The sequence below is a fragment of the Rhodamnia argentea genome, chromosome 2, assembly GCF_020921035.1.
Source record: "Rhodamnia argentea isolate NSW1041297 chromosome 2, ASM2092103v1, whole genome shotgun sequence".
In the NCBI taxonomy this organism is placed as follows: domain Eukaryota; kingdom Viridiplantae; phylum Streptophyta; class Magnoliopsida; order Myrtales; family Myrtaceae; genus Rhodamnia; species Rhodamnia argentea.
Genome location: NC_063151.1, coordinates 35,073,560 through 35,086,167, shown reverse-complemented (window position 1 = coordinate 35,086,167; position 12,608 = coordinate 35,073,560). Strand labels below are relative to the sequence as shown.

Genomic DNA, 12,608 nt, shown 5'->3' with positions numbered 1-12,608 from the left:
ATTCTCCATAAATAAGGTAACACTAGTGCAGAAATATATGTTTCCATTTCTCGAATTATAGAAAAGAGAGTTATTTGTTACTATAGTGTGCCTGCACACTTACGCGTGTACATATGTAAATCAATCTTTTTCAATGAACAAGGTTTTATAACTGGGATTAATATTTCAATATGAAATGATAAAAGGAAAAAAGATGATATACTCATGTGTACTTTTGAGAATTTTCTGCATGCCAGTCATTTTTAATGCTTTGTAGATATTTTTTTATGGTTTAATGTTATTCAATGTACTTTTATTGAGAATGAATCATTATTTATAAGTTTAAAGAAGAAAAAGAAATAAAAAAAAGTTCAAATTATGTGATGTGGAGTGGTATCCACATAACCGACAATATATATATATATATATATATATATATATATATATATATATATTGATATTGTCGTTTATAAGCTATTTCTTAGAAATGAAAATGAAAGACAAAAACAAAAAAAGAAGTGAGGTGAGGTGGTAACTATCAAAATGAGGGAAAGTCAGTGAAAATTTTTTTTCTTAAATCTATTACATTGATGCCAATGTAATAATAAACCTTTCTCGTTGACCAATTTAGTCATAAACCTTTTGAGAAACATTTTAATTGTGTCAATTTAGTACTTCTGGCCAAATTTTACATCAAATGGTTGATTTAGTGGTTTAGTCAATGCCAACCATCCTTCGAGGCACGACGGGCGTTGACATGAATAGTTTTTTAAGTTTTTTTTCTTCTTTTTTTGACGCAGGGAAGTAGTATATGGAAAGCTTTTCCAAAAGAATTGATTGATATTTGAGAAAATGAATTGTGAACATTACATGGGGAGGACTTTTTTAGGGAAATAAACACACCATAAAACCCCATACCGAGAATCAAATTAAAACGGAAAGCAAATAAATAAAGATGCTTCAGTTATCTCTCGAATCAAGGAAATGCATAATTTTGGGGACGAAAAGATTGCAGCTATATAACTGGTGCAATTTTGCTTCAAGGGTCTATTTATAGTTGTGGGACCACCCCGACTTCTGGTGTCGCGTTTTTCTAAGAACTTATGCGCCAAATGTTCTACATCGGTCTCCTCCTCTTCGGAAGAATTCGTCCTCAAATTATGATCGAGATATAAAGGAATAAACAAATCAGCCACATTAAATGTCGGGGAGATTGAAAGATCAATTGGCGGGTCAACGACGTAAGTATTATCATTAATCTTGCGAAGGATGTGACATGGGCCCACCTTCCGTTGCTTCAACTTATTTTAAGTGTCGACAGGAAAACACTCATTGCGTAGATAGACCATTACTTCATCGCCTTCTTCAAAAACCATGGAACGACGTCGTTCGTTAGCATCATCCTTGTACTTTGAGTTAGAAGCAGCAAGTTGGCCCGTAACATCGGCTTGAACCTCCAGAATTTTGATCGCCAGATTTTTTGCTACCACAATATAACCAAGAATCTTAGATAGAGGAATCAGATCAAGAGTATGCTGAGGTACACAACCAAAAACTAGCTTGAATGGAGACTTGCTAGTGGAGCGGTTGACTGTGTTATTAAAAGTAAATTCTGCTGGGGATGAGATATCGGTCCCATTGCGTTGGCGTATCACTGCGGAGACAACAAATGATGTCTACCATAGTTCGATTAACCACTTTGGTCTGTCCATCGATGCGAGGCTAGAAGGAACTACTGTACTGCAAGTTTGTGCCAAACAACATCCATAGGGTCCTCTAGAAATGGCTAAGGAACTTGGTATCCCGATCAGAAGTAATTGTCTTTGACACACCATGTAGACGAACCACTTCCCGAAAGAAAAGGCTAGCAACATGAGAGGAATCGGAGGTCTTTTTACGGGGAATAAAATGGGTCATCTTCATGAATCTGTCCACCCCAACAAAGACATAATCCATACCTCGTTGGGTTCGCGGGAGTCCCAAAAGAAAATCCATAGAAATGTCCACCCAAGATCTAGATAGAATTGGGGGAGTCGTGTGTAGAGGCCCGTATTTTGGGAATGTCCCCTTGCGATCCGGCGGATAGGACACTTTTGAACAAAACGCCCAACGTCCTACATCACTTGTGGCCAACAATACCGTTCCTCCACCAAGGCAATGGATTTATCGTGCCCCAAATGGCCTCCAAAGCTCCCACTATGTAGTTCCCGAATAAGTTTTTCTCGAAGGGAGATACACGGAATACACAACCCGCTGCCATAAAACAAGAAATTATCATGGAGAATCATGTCACCATCAAAATCAGCAGCTTGACATTTCGGCCAGGTGTCTTAAAAGTCCTCGCCCTTAGGATAGAGGTCGCACAAACATTCAAAGCCCGCCACTTCATTGTGCATAGCAATAAGTAACACAGCTCAGCGGCTTAGAGCATCAACAATTTTGTTAAGATGGCCTGCTTTATGATGAAGCACAAAATTGAATTGTTCCAAGAAAGAAACCCGGCGCTCGTGCATTCCGTTCAAATGCTTCTGGCTTTTGATGTACTTAAGCGCTTGGTGATTTGTGTTGAGTACAAACTCATACTGATATAGATAAAACTGTCAATGTTTAATAGCTCGTACCACGGCCAAAAATTCATGTTCTTAAGTGGACCATCAACGTCGAACTTCATTCAGTTTTCACTTAAATAAGCAACTGGTTTGCCCTCTTGGGAGAGCACTGTGCCAATTCCTACTCCAAAAGCGTCACAATCTAGTTCGAATACCTTGTCAAAGTTTGGCAAGACAAGAACTGGAGCAATAAGTAATTTCTCCTTGATTAAGGCAAAGCTCGCCTTTGCCGCATCACCCAAGTTGAATTGCCCCTTCTTTATGCACTCTATAATAGAAGCTAAGATGGTGTTAAAATTGCGAATAAACCGATGGTAAAATGTTGCTAGGCCATGAAAGCTCCGCACTTCCCCAACAGTCTTGGGTGTTGGTCACTCTCAAATGGCAGCAGCTTTTGCCTCATTGACTCAAAAGCCATCTGCACCAACGACATACCCTAGAAAGAATAGTTGGCTGGTCATATAATTGTATTTGGGCAAGTTGATGTAGAGTTGATTAGCCTCTAAGACCTGCAAAACATCCCGTAGGTGCTCCACATGTTGTTGTTCATCTAAGATATAGACAAAGATGCCATCGAAGTACACCACCATAAACTTTCCAAGAAAGGCTTGAGGACTTGCGTCATCAAACGCATAAAAGTACTGGGAGCATTGGTAAGCCTAAAGGGCATGACTAATCATTCATAATTTTGTTAATTGCTCGATTGTCCACACACATTCGCATGCTCTCATCTTTCTTCAGTGTAAGGAGGGCAAGAACAGCACAAGGGCTCATGCTTTCTCGTATAAAACCTTTTTTAAAAAAATTCTTCCACCTTCTCTTGTAATATTAGATTTTCCTTCGGGGTCATACGATAATGAGGTAGGTTTGGAAGACTAGCATCAGGTCGAAAATCAATTTGGTGCTAAATGTCTCGCATGAATGGCAATCCATCGGGTAAGTCATCGGGAATAATGTCAAAGAAAGCCTTTAGCAACAGTTGGAGGGCTTCTGGAATTGTGATGGCTTCTTGCTGGATCCACTGTCTACAATCAGGTATATGCCATTCCTTTTGCAAACATTAAGGAGAACGCCATTTTCATTCTTCTTTTGAGTAGTTCGCGAAACACGAGCAACTTCATTTAAAGGCTGAAGAGTGATTTTAGTCTTCTCCCACACAAAGGAGTAAACATTTTCACGTGCTCAATGAGTAACATCAACATCATATTGCCACGGTCGTCCCAGCAAGACGTAGCGTGCATCCATCTCAATAACATCACAAATTATTGTATTCTTATATGATTTTTTCATAGAAATAGGCAAACGACAAATCCGAGTTACCTTAAATTTCGGCCTCTTATGGATCCAACCAATCGTATAAGGTAAGGGATGAGCTTCTGTCTTCACTTAGAGGTGGTCGACAAGTGCTTTGGATACAATGTTCTCATAGTTGCCATTATCAATGATGACATTGCAGACCTTTTCATTGATAGTGCAACAAGTGCGGAAGAGGTTATTTCGTCGTAAGTCATCCTTTTGTGGGGCTAATAGTAGTCGTCCGACCACGCGGTTAACATGTTCTCCTTCTTCATCGACCACTTCTTCTTCATCCTCCCAGTCATTCTCATAAAGTTCACATTCATGCTCGACCGGGTTCACCGCCCTCCGTAGTGGACAATCACTTGAGGGGTGTCCAAGTTCGTTACATTCAAAGCATTTCTCTAGGTAGGGCTTCATGTAGGGATTCCGAGCAACAACGCGAGCTTTTGAGGTAGGAGGCTCCGGAGGCTTGGGCGTTCCAACAGTATTTCCCAAATTTTGGTTCATAGTGTTGGATTGCCGATTAGAGGACTCAGCAGCATCCCGTGGTTTTCCTCGTTCGAATGTCCCTCGAGGAGTATAATTGCTCGTTCTATTTGAGAAGTTGGTTCGTTCCAATTGTAACTCCAATTTTCTGGCCATCTCTTATGCATATTCTACAGAATATAGACGATACAACTAAATACGATCTTGGATGTTTAAGCATAGGCCGTAGATATACTTGGCTATTTATTACGCTTCCAACTCGATAAGATTATTGCGGGCTGAAAGTCGGAGGAATTCCTCTGCATAGACTTGAACAGTCCGATCCAATTGTTTGCGATATTGAAATTGCTAGAACATGACTTGTTCATAATCGGGTGGAAGGAGTCGCACCTTGAGCGTCCGCTTCATCCGATTCCCGGTTTGGATGGGAACCTTACCTTGACGACGACGAAATAGTTGCGTTTGCTTCCACCACGTCGAGGTACCATCCTTCACCTTGTAAGCCACTAGTTCGACTTGGCAATCCTCTTTAATATCCATGGCATTGAAGAATTTCTCGACTTCGCAAAGCCAATCAAGGACATCTTCGATGTTGAGATTGCCATTGAAGGTGGAGAGGTCGACCTTCGATTGGTATTGTTCTGGATCGCGTCAATAGCCTTTATTCTGGTAGCCCCTATGGACTAGATCGAGAAATTCACCTTCATCTTCTTTGGAATCCTTAGTATAGGCTTGTCGCTGCGCTGGGGGGTTGGCCCTATGTTCCATAGCTACTTACGGGACGTGAGTGGCTAGAGCACGTTCAACCGCAAGAATGCCGGGGTTAAGGTTTGCAGACAACCGTTGGATTGCGGCAAACAAATCTTGCATTGTCCGTTGGTTATCTTGCGGGGTTCGTTGAGTTTCCTCAACAAAATGTGTAAACTCTCGTGTGATAGGCTCATTAGCACGGTCCTCGGCTACGGAGGCATTTCTATTCACGTTATTAGTTATCGTCACTGGGAGAACCTAGCTTTGATACCAAATGACATATGGAAGTAGTATTTGGAAAAGTTTTCCAAAAGGAATTATTGATATTTGAGAAAATGAATTGTGAACATTATATAGGGTGGAAGTCCTTTATAAAAGGAGGACTCATTTAGGGAAATAAACACACCATAAAATCCCATAATGAGAATCAAATTAAAACGGAAAGCAAATAAATAAAGATGCTTCAGTTATCCCGCAAATCAAGGAAATGCATGGTTTTGGGGATGAACAGATTGCAGCTCCATAAATGGTGCGATTCTGCTTCAAGGGTCTATTTATGGTGGTGGGACCGCCCTGACTTCCGGTGATCGCGTTTTTCTAGAAACTTATGCGCCAGCTGTTCTACATCATTTTTTTTACTTTTATTTTTCTTGCTATCCCTAGGGTTAAAAAAAAAAAGGGAAGATAAGATAAAAAAATTTCAAAAAAAAATATTTTCACATTAAAGCAAGTTGTACCATTTAGGATGGCCGGCTCTATTTAGACCATTTAGTCGGTGATTTTCAGCCAAAATTGATAGGAATGACTAAATTGACAAATTGTCAAAAAATTTAGGATTAGATTGGCCAAATTAAAAGATTTTAGAATTGAATTGCAATAAATTTTTAAATTTTTTGGTAAATTACCTATCGAATGAGTCATATATCAAATCCCCATAAGGGTCTTCGTGAAGCACCACAACACTATATGACATTGAATATGACAGACTCTGAAAAAACTGAGTCATATTCAGTAGCAATAAATTCAAGTTAGCCACATCAATTTAGGATTTAGAATTGCTCTACCAAAAAAAAAAAAAAATTGCACTTGTAATAACAAATATGGCAGAAATCAAAATGTCTTTTTATAAACTTTCGAATTTTAAGCATATATTTTGATACTTTTATAATCATACCATCACTCAAAACTGACACATCATTTACACAGCAATTTCATGTATGAATGTTAATTATCTATAGCACTATAACTCTTCTATTCACTCATGTTATCAAAGTTTAGTGAACGAAATTCGAACGATATGAAAGGTTTGCATTTCCATCGTCGAATATGAGTTCCTAAATTATCACAAGGAATCATTTTTTTTGTTCCTCTGAATGTATCTGAAGGGTAAAACAAATTGAAAATGTCAATTCACAATTGCTGATGCGAAAGAAACCCGCACATGGGCGACTATACATACAGAGATGTGATAATGAAAAGAGCCACACCCAAGTTTCCCGTGAACCCTTTTTATGTCCACGGTCCACCCTACTAACATCTGCCGACAAGAAGTAGTCTTAGAGATGCAAGTATTCTACAGGAACTGATATACGAATACGTACATGGCTGCTTGTCCCGTATTCACTGTCTTCTTCATTACATTTCGGGTCAACATGACCCGTGACGACAACAGACGACTTGTTGCCGCATAAACTTTCGCATGCCAGTCTTTTTAGACGTTGTAGCATCTGAAGCATTACCAGAACGGTGAACTTAATACAATCCTTATGTGTTCAGATCATTCACGATGTCCTGAAGCTTCCTATCCAGGACTTCTGAGCATATCTGCTCCATCATTCTGTAGAAGGATATCAGATCAGATACTTGCTCGACCGACATCTTCCCGATCACATTCCTTGCCATCTTCTCTCTTTCTTCATTCAGCTTGAGCCTCTCGATGTATGAACCCGCATTCCTCACCGTCGCACCCATCTGCTTCAACCTCTTCTCTTGTTGCAAAGTCAATGCTGTGTTCGACTGCAGAAACCAAATGACAGAAAATACACGGTTAAGATTCCAAACTTCGAGATTGAACAAACCTTACACGAAGAGTAAACTAGGAAAAGTTTCCATGGATGCTCTTTAGCGAAATTCAATAAACACCCACTACTTTTCAAGGTATCTTATGTACCGAGCAAAAGTTCAATTAACCTCCCAAGTCTAGACAATGGTATAAATTTTTCATAAAGGGATAGCTCAATAGTTGTGCCTAAAATGATGGAATTGAGGTGAACGAAGGAGATTTCAAAGAAGAACAAGAAACAACAAACATTTGTACCTCGAGAAATTCTGCACCCGCTCTCAGTTCAGATTCTTTGGATGGGTTCAGCCCTTGGCCGGTCGTGTACAGATTCTTGGCAAGTGAAAAGCTGCGAACGATCATCCTCCTCTTTTTCTCCATTTCTTGATCGAGTTTCAACGGCCTCGAGACCGAAGTCGAGCTAATCAGCTTCTTCTGGTACGCAATCACAGCCTTCACAAACTCCTGCAACAATTCAGATGTTCAGTAGTGTGTCCGACGAAACTGCAAAAGAATCGGATTGCCTAGCAAAAACCCGTCACATCTCCTTCTTGAGATCATTCGTCAAGATATGTCAAATAACAAAGCAATCTTTAAGCACCTGATAAGCGGACGGGCAACCTGGGTAGTCGAACTCGTCGGAGTCGGGCTTCCGCATCCTCTCAGGGTGAAACTGGAGGCCCATGATGAACTTGCCCTCTTCAGGATTGTAAGTATCCGGGTCGTAGAACCCTTCGATCAAGCCATCCGGTGCAAAGGCCATGGGCACAAACCTCTGAGCCAGTCTCTTGACCCCTTGGTGATGATAACTGTTCACCATTATCTCCATCCTCTGGTCCTCCAATGAGTCCTTAAACCACTCATGCAATGGAGTCCTCTCCACAACCCTGACCACATGCCTGTGCGCATCGTAATCCTCGTAATTTATGTGAGCAACTCTCTTCTCTTGGGCAAAATTCCTACTGATCTCTTTCTCAATGTCTTGATGAAGTGTGCCTCCACATGCAACATTCAAGACCTGCATCAAGAACAGAACGTGTTAGTTCCAAATAAAACACATTTAAATTTGGGTTGTGGATTTCGAACCCTTGAATAAAACACTCGATTTCTCGGACCTGCGAGCCTCTGCAGATCCCCAAATAAGGGATGTTGCGCTCAAGGCACAGCTTGGCGAGGCCGAGCTCGATCGAGTCCTTCTCGCGGTCGATGGCAGTGTCGCTCGCGTGGAGCCTCCGTATCTCCTCAAGCTCCTCCGGGGAGAGCCCCGTGGCGGCGTCCTCGGGCTCGTAGAGCGACGGGTCGATGTCCTCGCCCTCGCAGAGCAGGACGCCATGGATCGGCTCGAAGCTGTCGAGCAGCATGTGGACCCCGCTCACGCGGGGGACTATCACGGGGACGGCGCCGTAGGCCACTATGAGATCGAGGTGGTATTCACCTGCAAGAATAAATCACACCCCCTTTTCTTGTAACAATTCACATCTCATCGTCTACTGAGAATACGCAGATCATATGGTGGATGCGATCGTGACGTACCGACGAAATCGACGAACTTGTTCTTGCGAACGGTGCGCCGCGAGACGATGAGGGCGCGAGGGAGGATGACGGAGAGATCAGAAGAAGCCATTGACGACGTTGATGTGTGCGAGTGATCCGTCCTCTTCAGTTTTGGTTTTGCTGTGGAAGGTTTGTTTAGGTTTGTGCGTGCATTTATAGGGGGAAGAGGAGGCGTTCTTGGACAGAAATCTTTTTTATTTACTTAAGTAGTTGTAAATTATTATTATTATTATTATTAGCGCACTGCTGTTATTTTTGCTAGGGTTTTACACGTGAGAGTGAGTTGAGTTTGACCTTGACCCATATGAAAGCACACGATTGCAACGTCCTGGCGCCGCGTCGGATCTCCCACTCCTGGGGATGGTTTTTGGTGGATAAGAACGAAGCCGTGTCAGAACAGTTAGCACTTCAAATGAAGAAAGTGCTTAAATGCTCAATCAATACAGCGTGATTTTTCATCTCCATTGCCTGTTCTGACCAATCAAAATCCAGGCTCCAACCAACCATTACTCCCCGGCGCCAATGGTTCTGGATGGCGATTAGCTTTACCCAATATGGTAAAGGAAATTACCAGCCTAATAATCTGAAGCTACTGTCAGTTATTTTTTACCGCACGATTTTTCAATCAATGAGTATTTTATGCAAAACATGCGATGATAATGTGTGAATCTACGGTTGAGATTATACTGTCACTAACAGTACTATCAAAAAAGCATTTCCCTATGGTAAACAAGCTATCCAAACCATTGAACTAAAAGGGTTCTTGCCTGTCATTATTGCAATATCATTTGTGGATAGATATGGCAATTATGATGGCAATTAGTGTTAATCAATATGGTAAGCAGGCACGGGTAACAACAAGAAGCTTATCCAAACCATCGTGGTAAAAGGGGTTCTTGGATGTGGTTATTGCGATATATGTGGATAGACATTGTAATTAGGATAGGTTTTGGCATTAATCAATATGGTAAACAGGCACGAATACGGGTAAAAACAAGAAAGTTTATCCAAACCATAGTGGTAAAAGAGTTCTTGCCCATAATTTTTGCAATTTCATTGTGGATAGATATGCTGAGATGTGGGTTCATACTCCCCGTTAATAGGAAGGCGTGGGGGTCTTGCTTTTGAGCTAGTATTTTATTTGTAATTTGGACTCGGATTAATGAATAGTTACTATTATATATAATCTTTTTCTCTTGTAATTGAAAGTTGTAACAGAGAATTGAGATATACTAATTATAGTGAATTCTTTATTAGATTTAACTCTAGTTTAAGGATGAATTATGATAAATTTTGTTTCTTGATTTCTTTTTCTTTTTTTTTTCCGTTACTCGCCATTTCGTTGTCACCTAATCCTAACAACATAAGTTACCGACTCCGGAAATCGAGTGCATCAATTTGTCGGTGATGTTGCAATTTTCATTAATCAAATTGCAACGTGGTGGGGTGGGGGAGTAGTAAAGGCTTATCTTGGGTTAGGTGTGCATCTCCATCTAGGCTAGGACGGGTCAAATGTGAGGGAGGAGCTGATCTGGTGATTTGGCATGTGTGATGTGGAGCTTCTAGCGGCTGAGTTCTTGAACATTTCCCCTAAATTTCCAGCAATATCTTCCTATTCCTGCGGCGGCATAAAACTGGCATCATTCCCTTTGATGCTTCGAGAATTTCTCTTCTTCTTCTTCTTCTTCGTCTCTTTTTTCTGGTTAATTTATTTGACGGTTGATGCTTTTGCGCACCAGACCATTAAAGTTTTATTATTCGGACGTTCCACATCTTTCCCACGCGTAGCATGAGAATTGATCACGACTAAAGCGGTTTGGAAATCATGATTCAGTACTTAAACGTGTTAATCAACACGGTATCAAGCGCACCATCGTTATATTTTAAAGGCTCGACCTGTCAAATGAAGAAGCAGTTATAATGTTTGCACGTCAGCCGAACTAACCCTAAACCTCGTGTTTCAGGAGGCATAAGTTTTCTCCATCTTATCGTGTCGAGATGGATCGGGTCAAAAATGATCCGAACGAAAGTGATCAATTTAATCCGTTTTGATCCATTTGTTTATAGTACAAACAATATGGATGAATTGAAATTTTAATTGAGTGGAAGTGACATATTGAATAAGATGATTTATATTGACCATGGATTGCAATCACAAGGATTAAGATTAGAATACTATGTAAAATAACAATGCCAAATGCAACCAAGGAAAAATATTCTCCAATAACCATCCAATAATTAACGGACAAAACTTACAAGATTAATAAAACAAAAAAAAAATATTGGGGAAAAAACGAAGCCATTCTAATATTTTTATAAAGGTGAAGTCGGGCCAGTCTTGCGGGCCCACCAAGACTTTTATGAATTTGGAATTATTCAAGGAGTCTGTTATTTTTTCATAGAGAGTGAAGAGAGAGTCACAAAAGTGGGTTGGGATTGAGTAAACGATAAATCCATTTAGCACTCGTATTTTTTTTTTTTTGGCTTTGCCATTCTAAACCCATTTGTAACTCAGTTCCTTGGATATAACATACTCATATAAAGACTCGGTTTATCATATATGAGTTAAGAAAATTGTCCATGACCGATTTTGATAATTCTATTCAAACATACTATGAGAATATAGTACTGGTTAATTTATGTATAGTGAAGATATGATGTCTGACAATATGAATATTACGCATCCAATTAAGAATTTAGAGAGGCTTCATTCAAATTCCTCTTGGTGCGAGGCGTGGTAGACATGTAGAGATAAACTTAGGTCGGTCCTTAGCACAAGGAAGATTCGGATGAGATGCCAAAAGTGGTCTAAGTTCACGAGATGCTTTCAATTTTTAATACGTAGACATGCCACTGTCCAATGTTTGGGGACTTCAGAACCCAACCAAACAAAAGAAAAACAATTACAATATCAAATTATGGATTTTGGATGAGGGATGCATCTGGTCATCCGAAAATACTTCCTAAATTCTAAGATTGACGAAACAATTGAACCATACATATCTATACATATATACGAACAATTACATGGCCAGCAAGCTAGTTACAAGTACTGTGTGAAGCACGGGCTGATAATGCAGGAGTTGAAATTTCGATAACTCTCCTCAAGCACGAGTCGCTAATATACGAGTCTAGCCTACATGGCGGTAGGCATTTAAAAATGATGTGAAGTCTACTTCCCCCACCGCCATCTCTCAAGTTGAGAGAAAATAGTTTTATTCCCTCTATCTCAAGGGAATACCTCCCAATTTTTACGTTCCAAAGTTTAGATAAAACTTTTAAGGTCATGAGTAGGAGCGAACCATATACATGTGTGTGTGTGTATATATATATATATATATATATATATATATATATATATATATATAGAGAGAGAGAGAGAGAGAGAGAGAGAGAGAGAGAGAGAGAGAGAGTCATTCAGGGTAGGTTGGGAAGGTTGCACCTGGGAAGAGAAAATTGGAAAGTTTCTTATAATTTAATCTATTTGTTTCACAAAAAATATATAATTAAAAATATGTATTTTCTGAATTCTATCATTTATAAAAATAGATAAGGGAAAAATATATTTTTTTATGAATAATAAAAATATTTTTTATTAACTAATTATTTTAAGTGACACGAACAAATCATTTTCGAAAAAATATTTTTCAAATTATTGATCCCGTTTCGTGAAACAATCCAATTAAAATCGCTAGAACATTGACCGAAGGTAAACCGGTCTAGTCGGTGCCCGCTGAAAAGCGAACCATCTGGCGAAACATCGCACGTGGGAGATGCACGAAGACCCGTGAACAACACGTGTTCTTACGATGGCCATTCCCATTCCAGTCCCGTTAGCAATCAATCACTTTTGCAAGTGATTTAAAGAGGAA

General features: G+C 40.0%; 1 protein-coding gene across 2 annotated transcripts; it reads right to left on the bottom strand.

Moving 5' to 3' along the window:
* Nucleotides 1-6,510: 6,510 nt before the first annotated feature.
* On the bottom strand, nt 6,511-8,894 carry LOC115738789 (putative glutamine amidotransferase GAT1_2.1). Of its 2 annotated transcripts, none has more exons than XM_030671527.2 (5): nt 8,716-8,894; nt 8,298-8,617; nt 7,784-8,200; nt 7,441-7,647; nt 6,511-7,139 (listed from the first exon to the last, which is right to left on the bottom strand). In XM_030671527.2, exons 1-5 carry the CDS (start codon nt 8,804-8,806, stop codon nt 6,888-6,890), a joined length of 1,287 nt encoding a protein of 428 aa, XP_030527387.1. In that variant the 5' UTR covers nt 8,807-8,894; the 3' UTR covers nt 6,511-6,887. The 2 variants fall into 2 exon arrangements, with proteins under 2 accessions (XP_030527387.1, XP_048129382.1); XM_048273425.1 differs by having other exon boundaries at nt 7,441-7,635.
* Nucleotides 8,895-12,608: the final 3,714 nt, after the last annotated feature.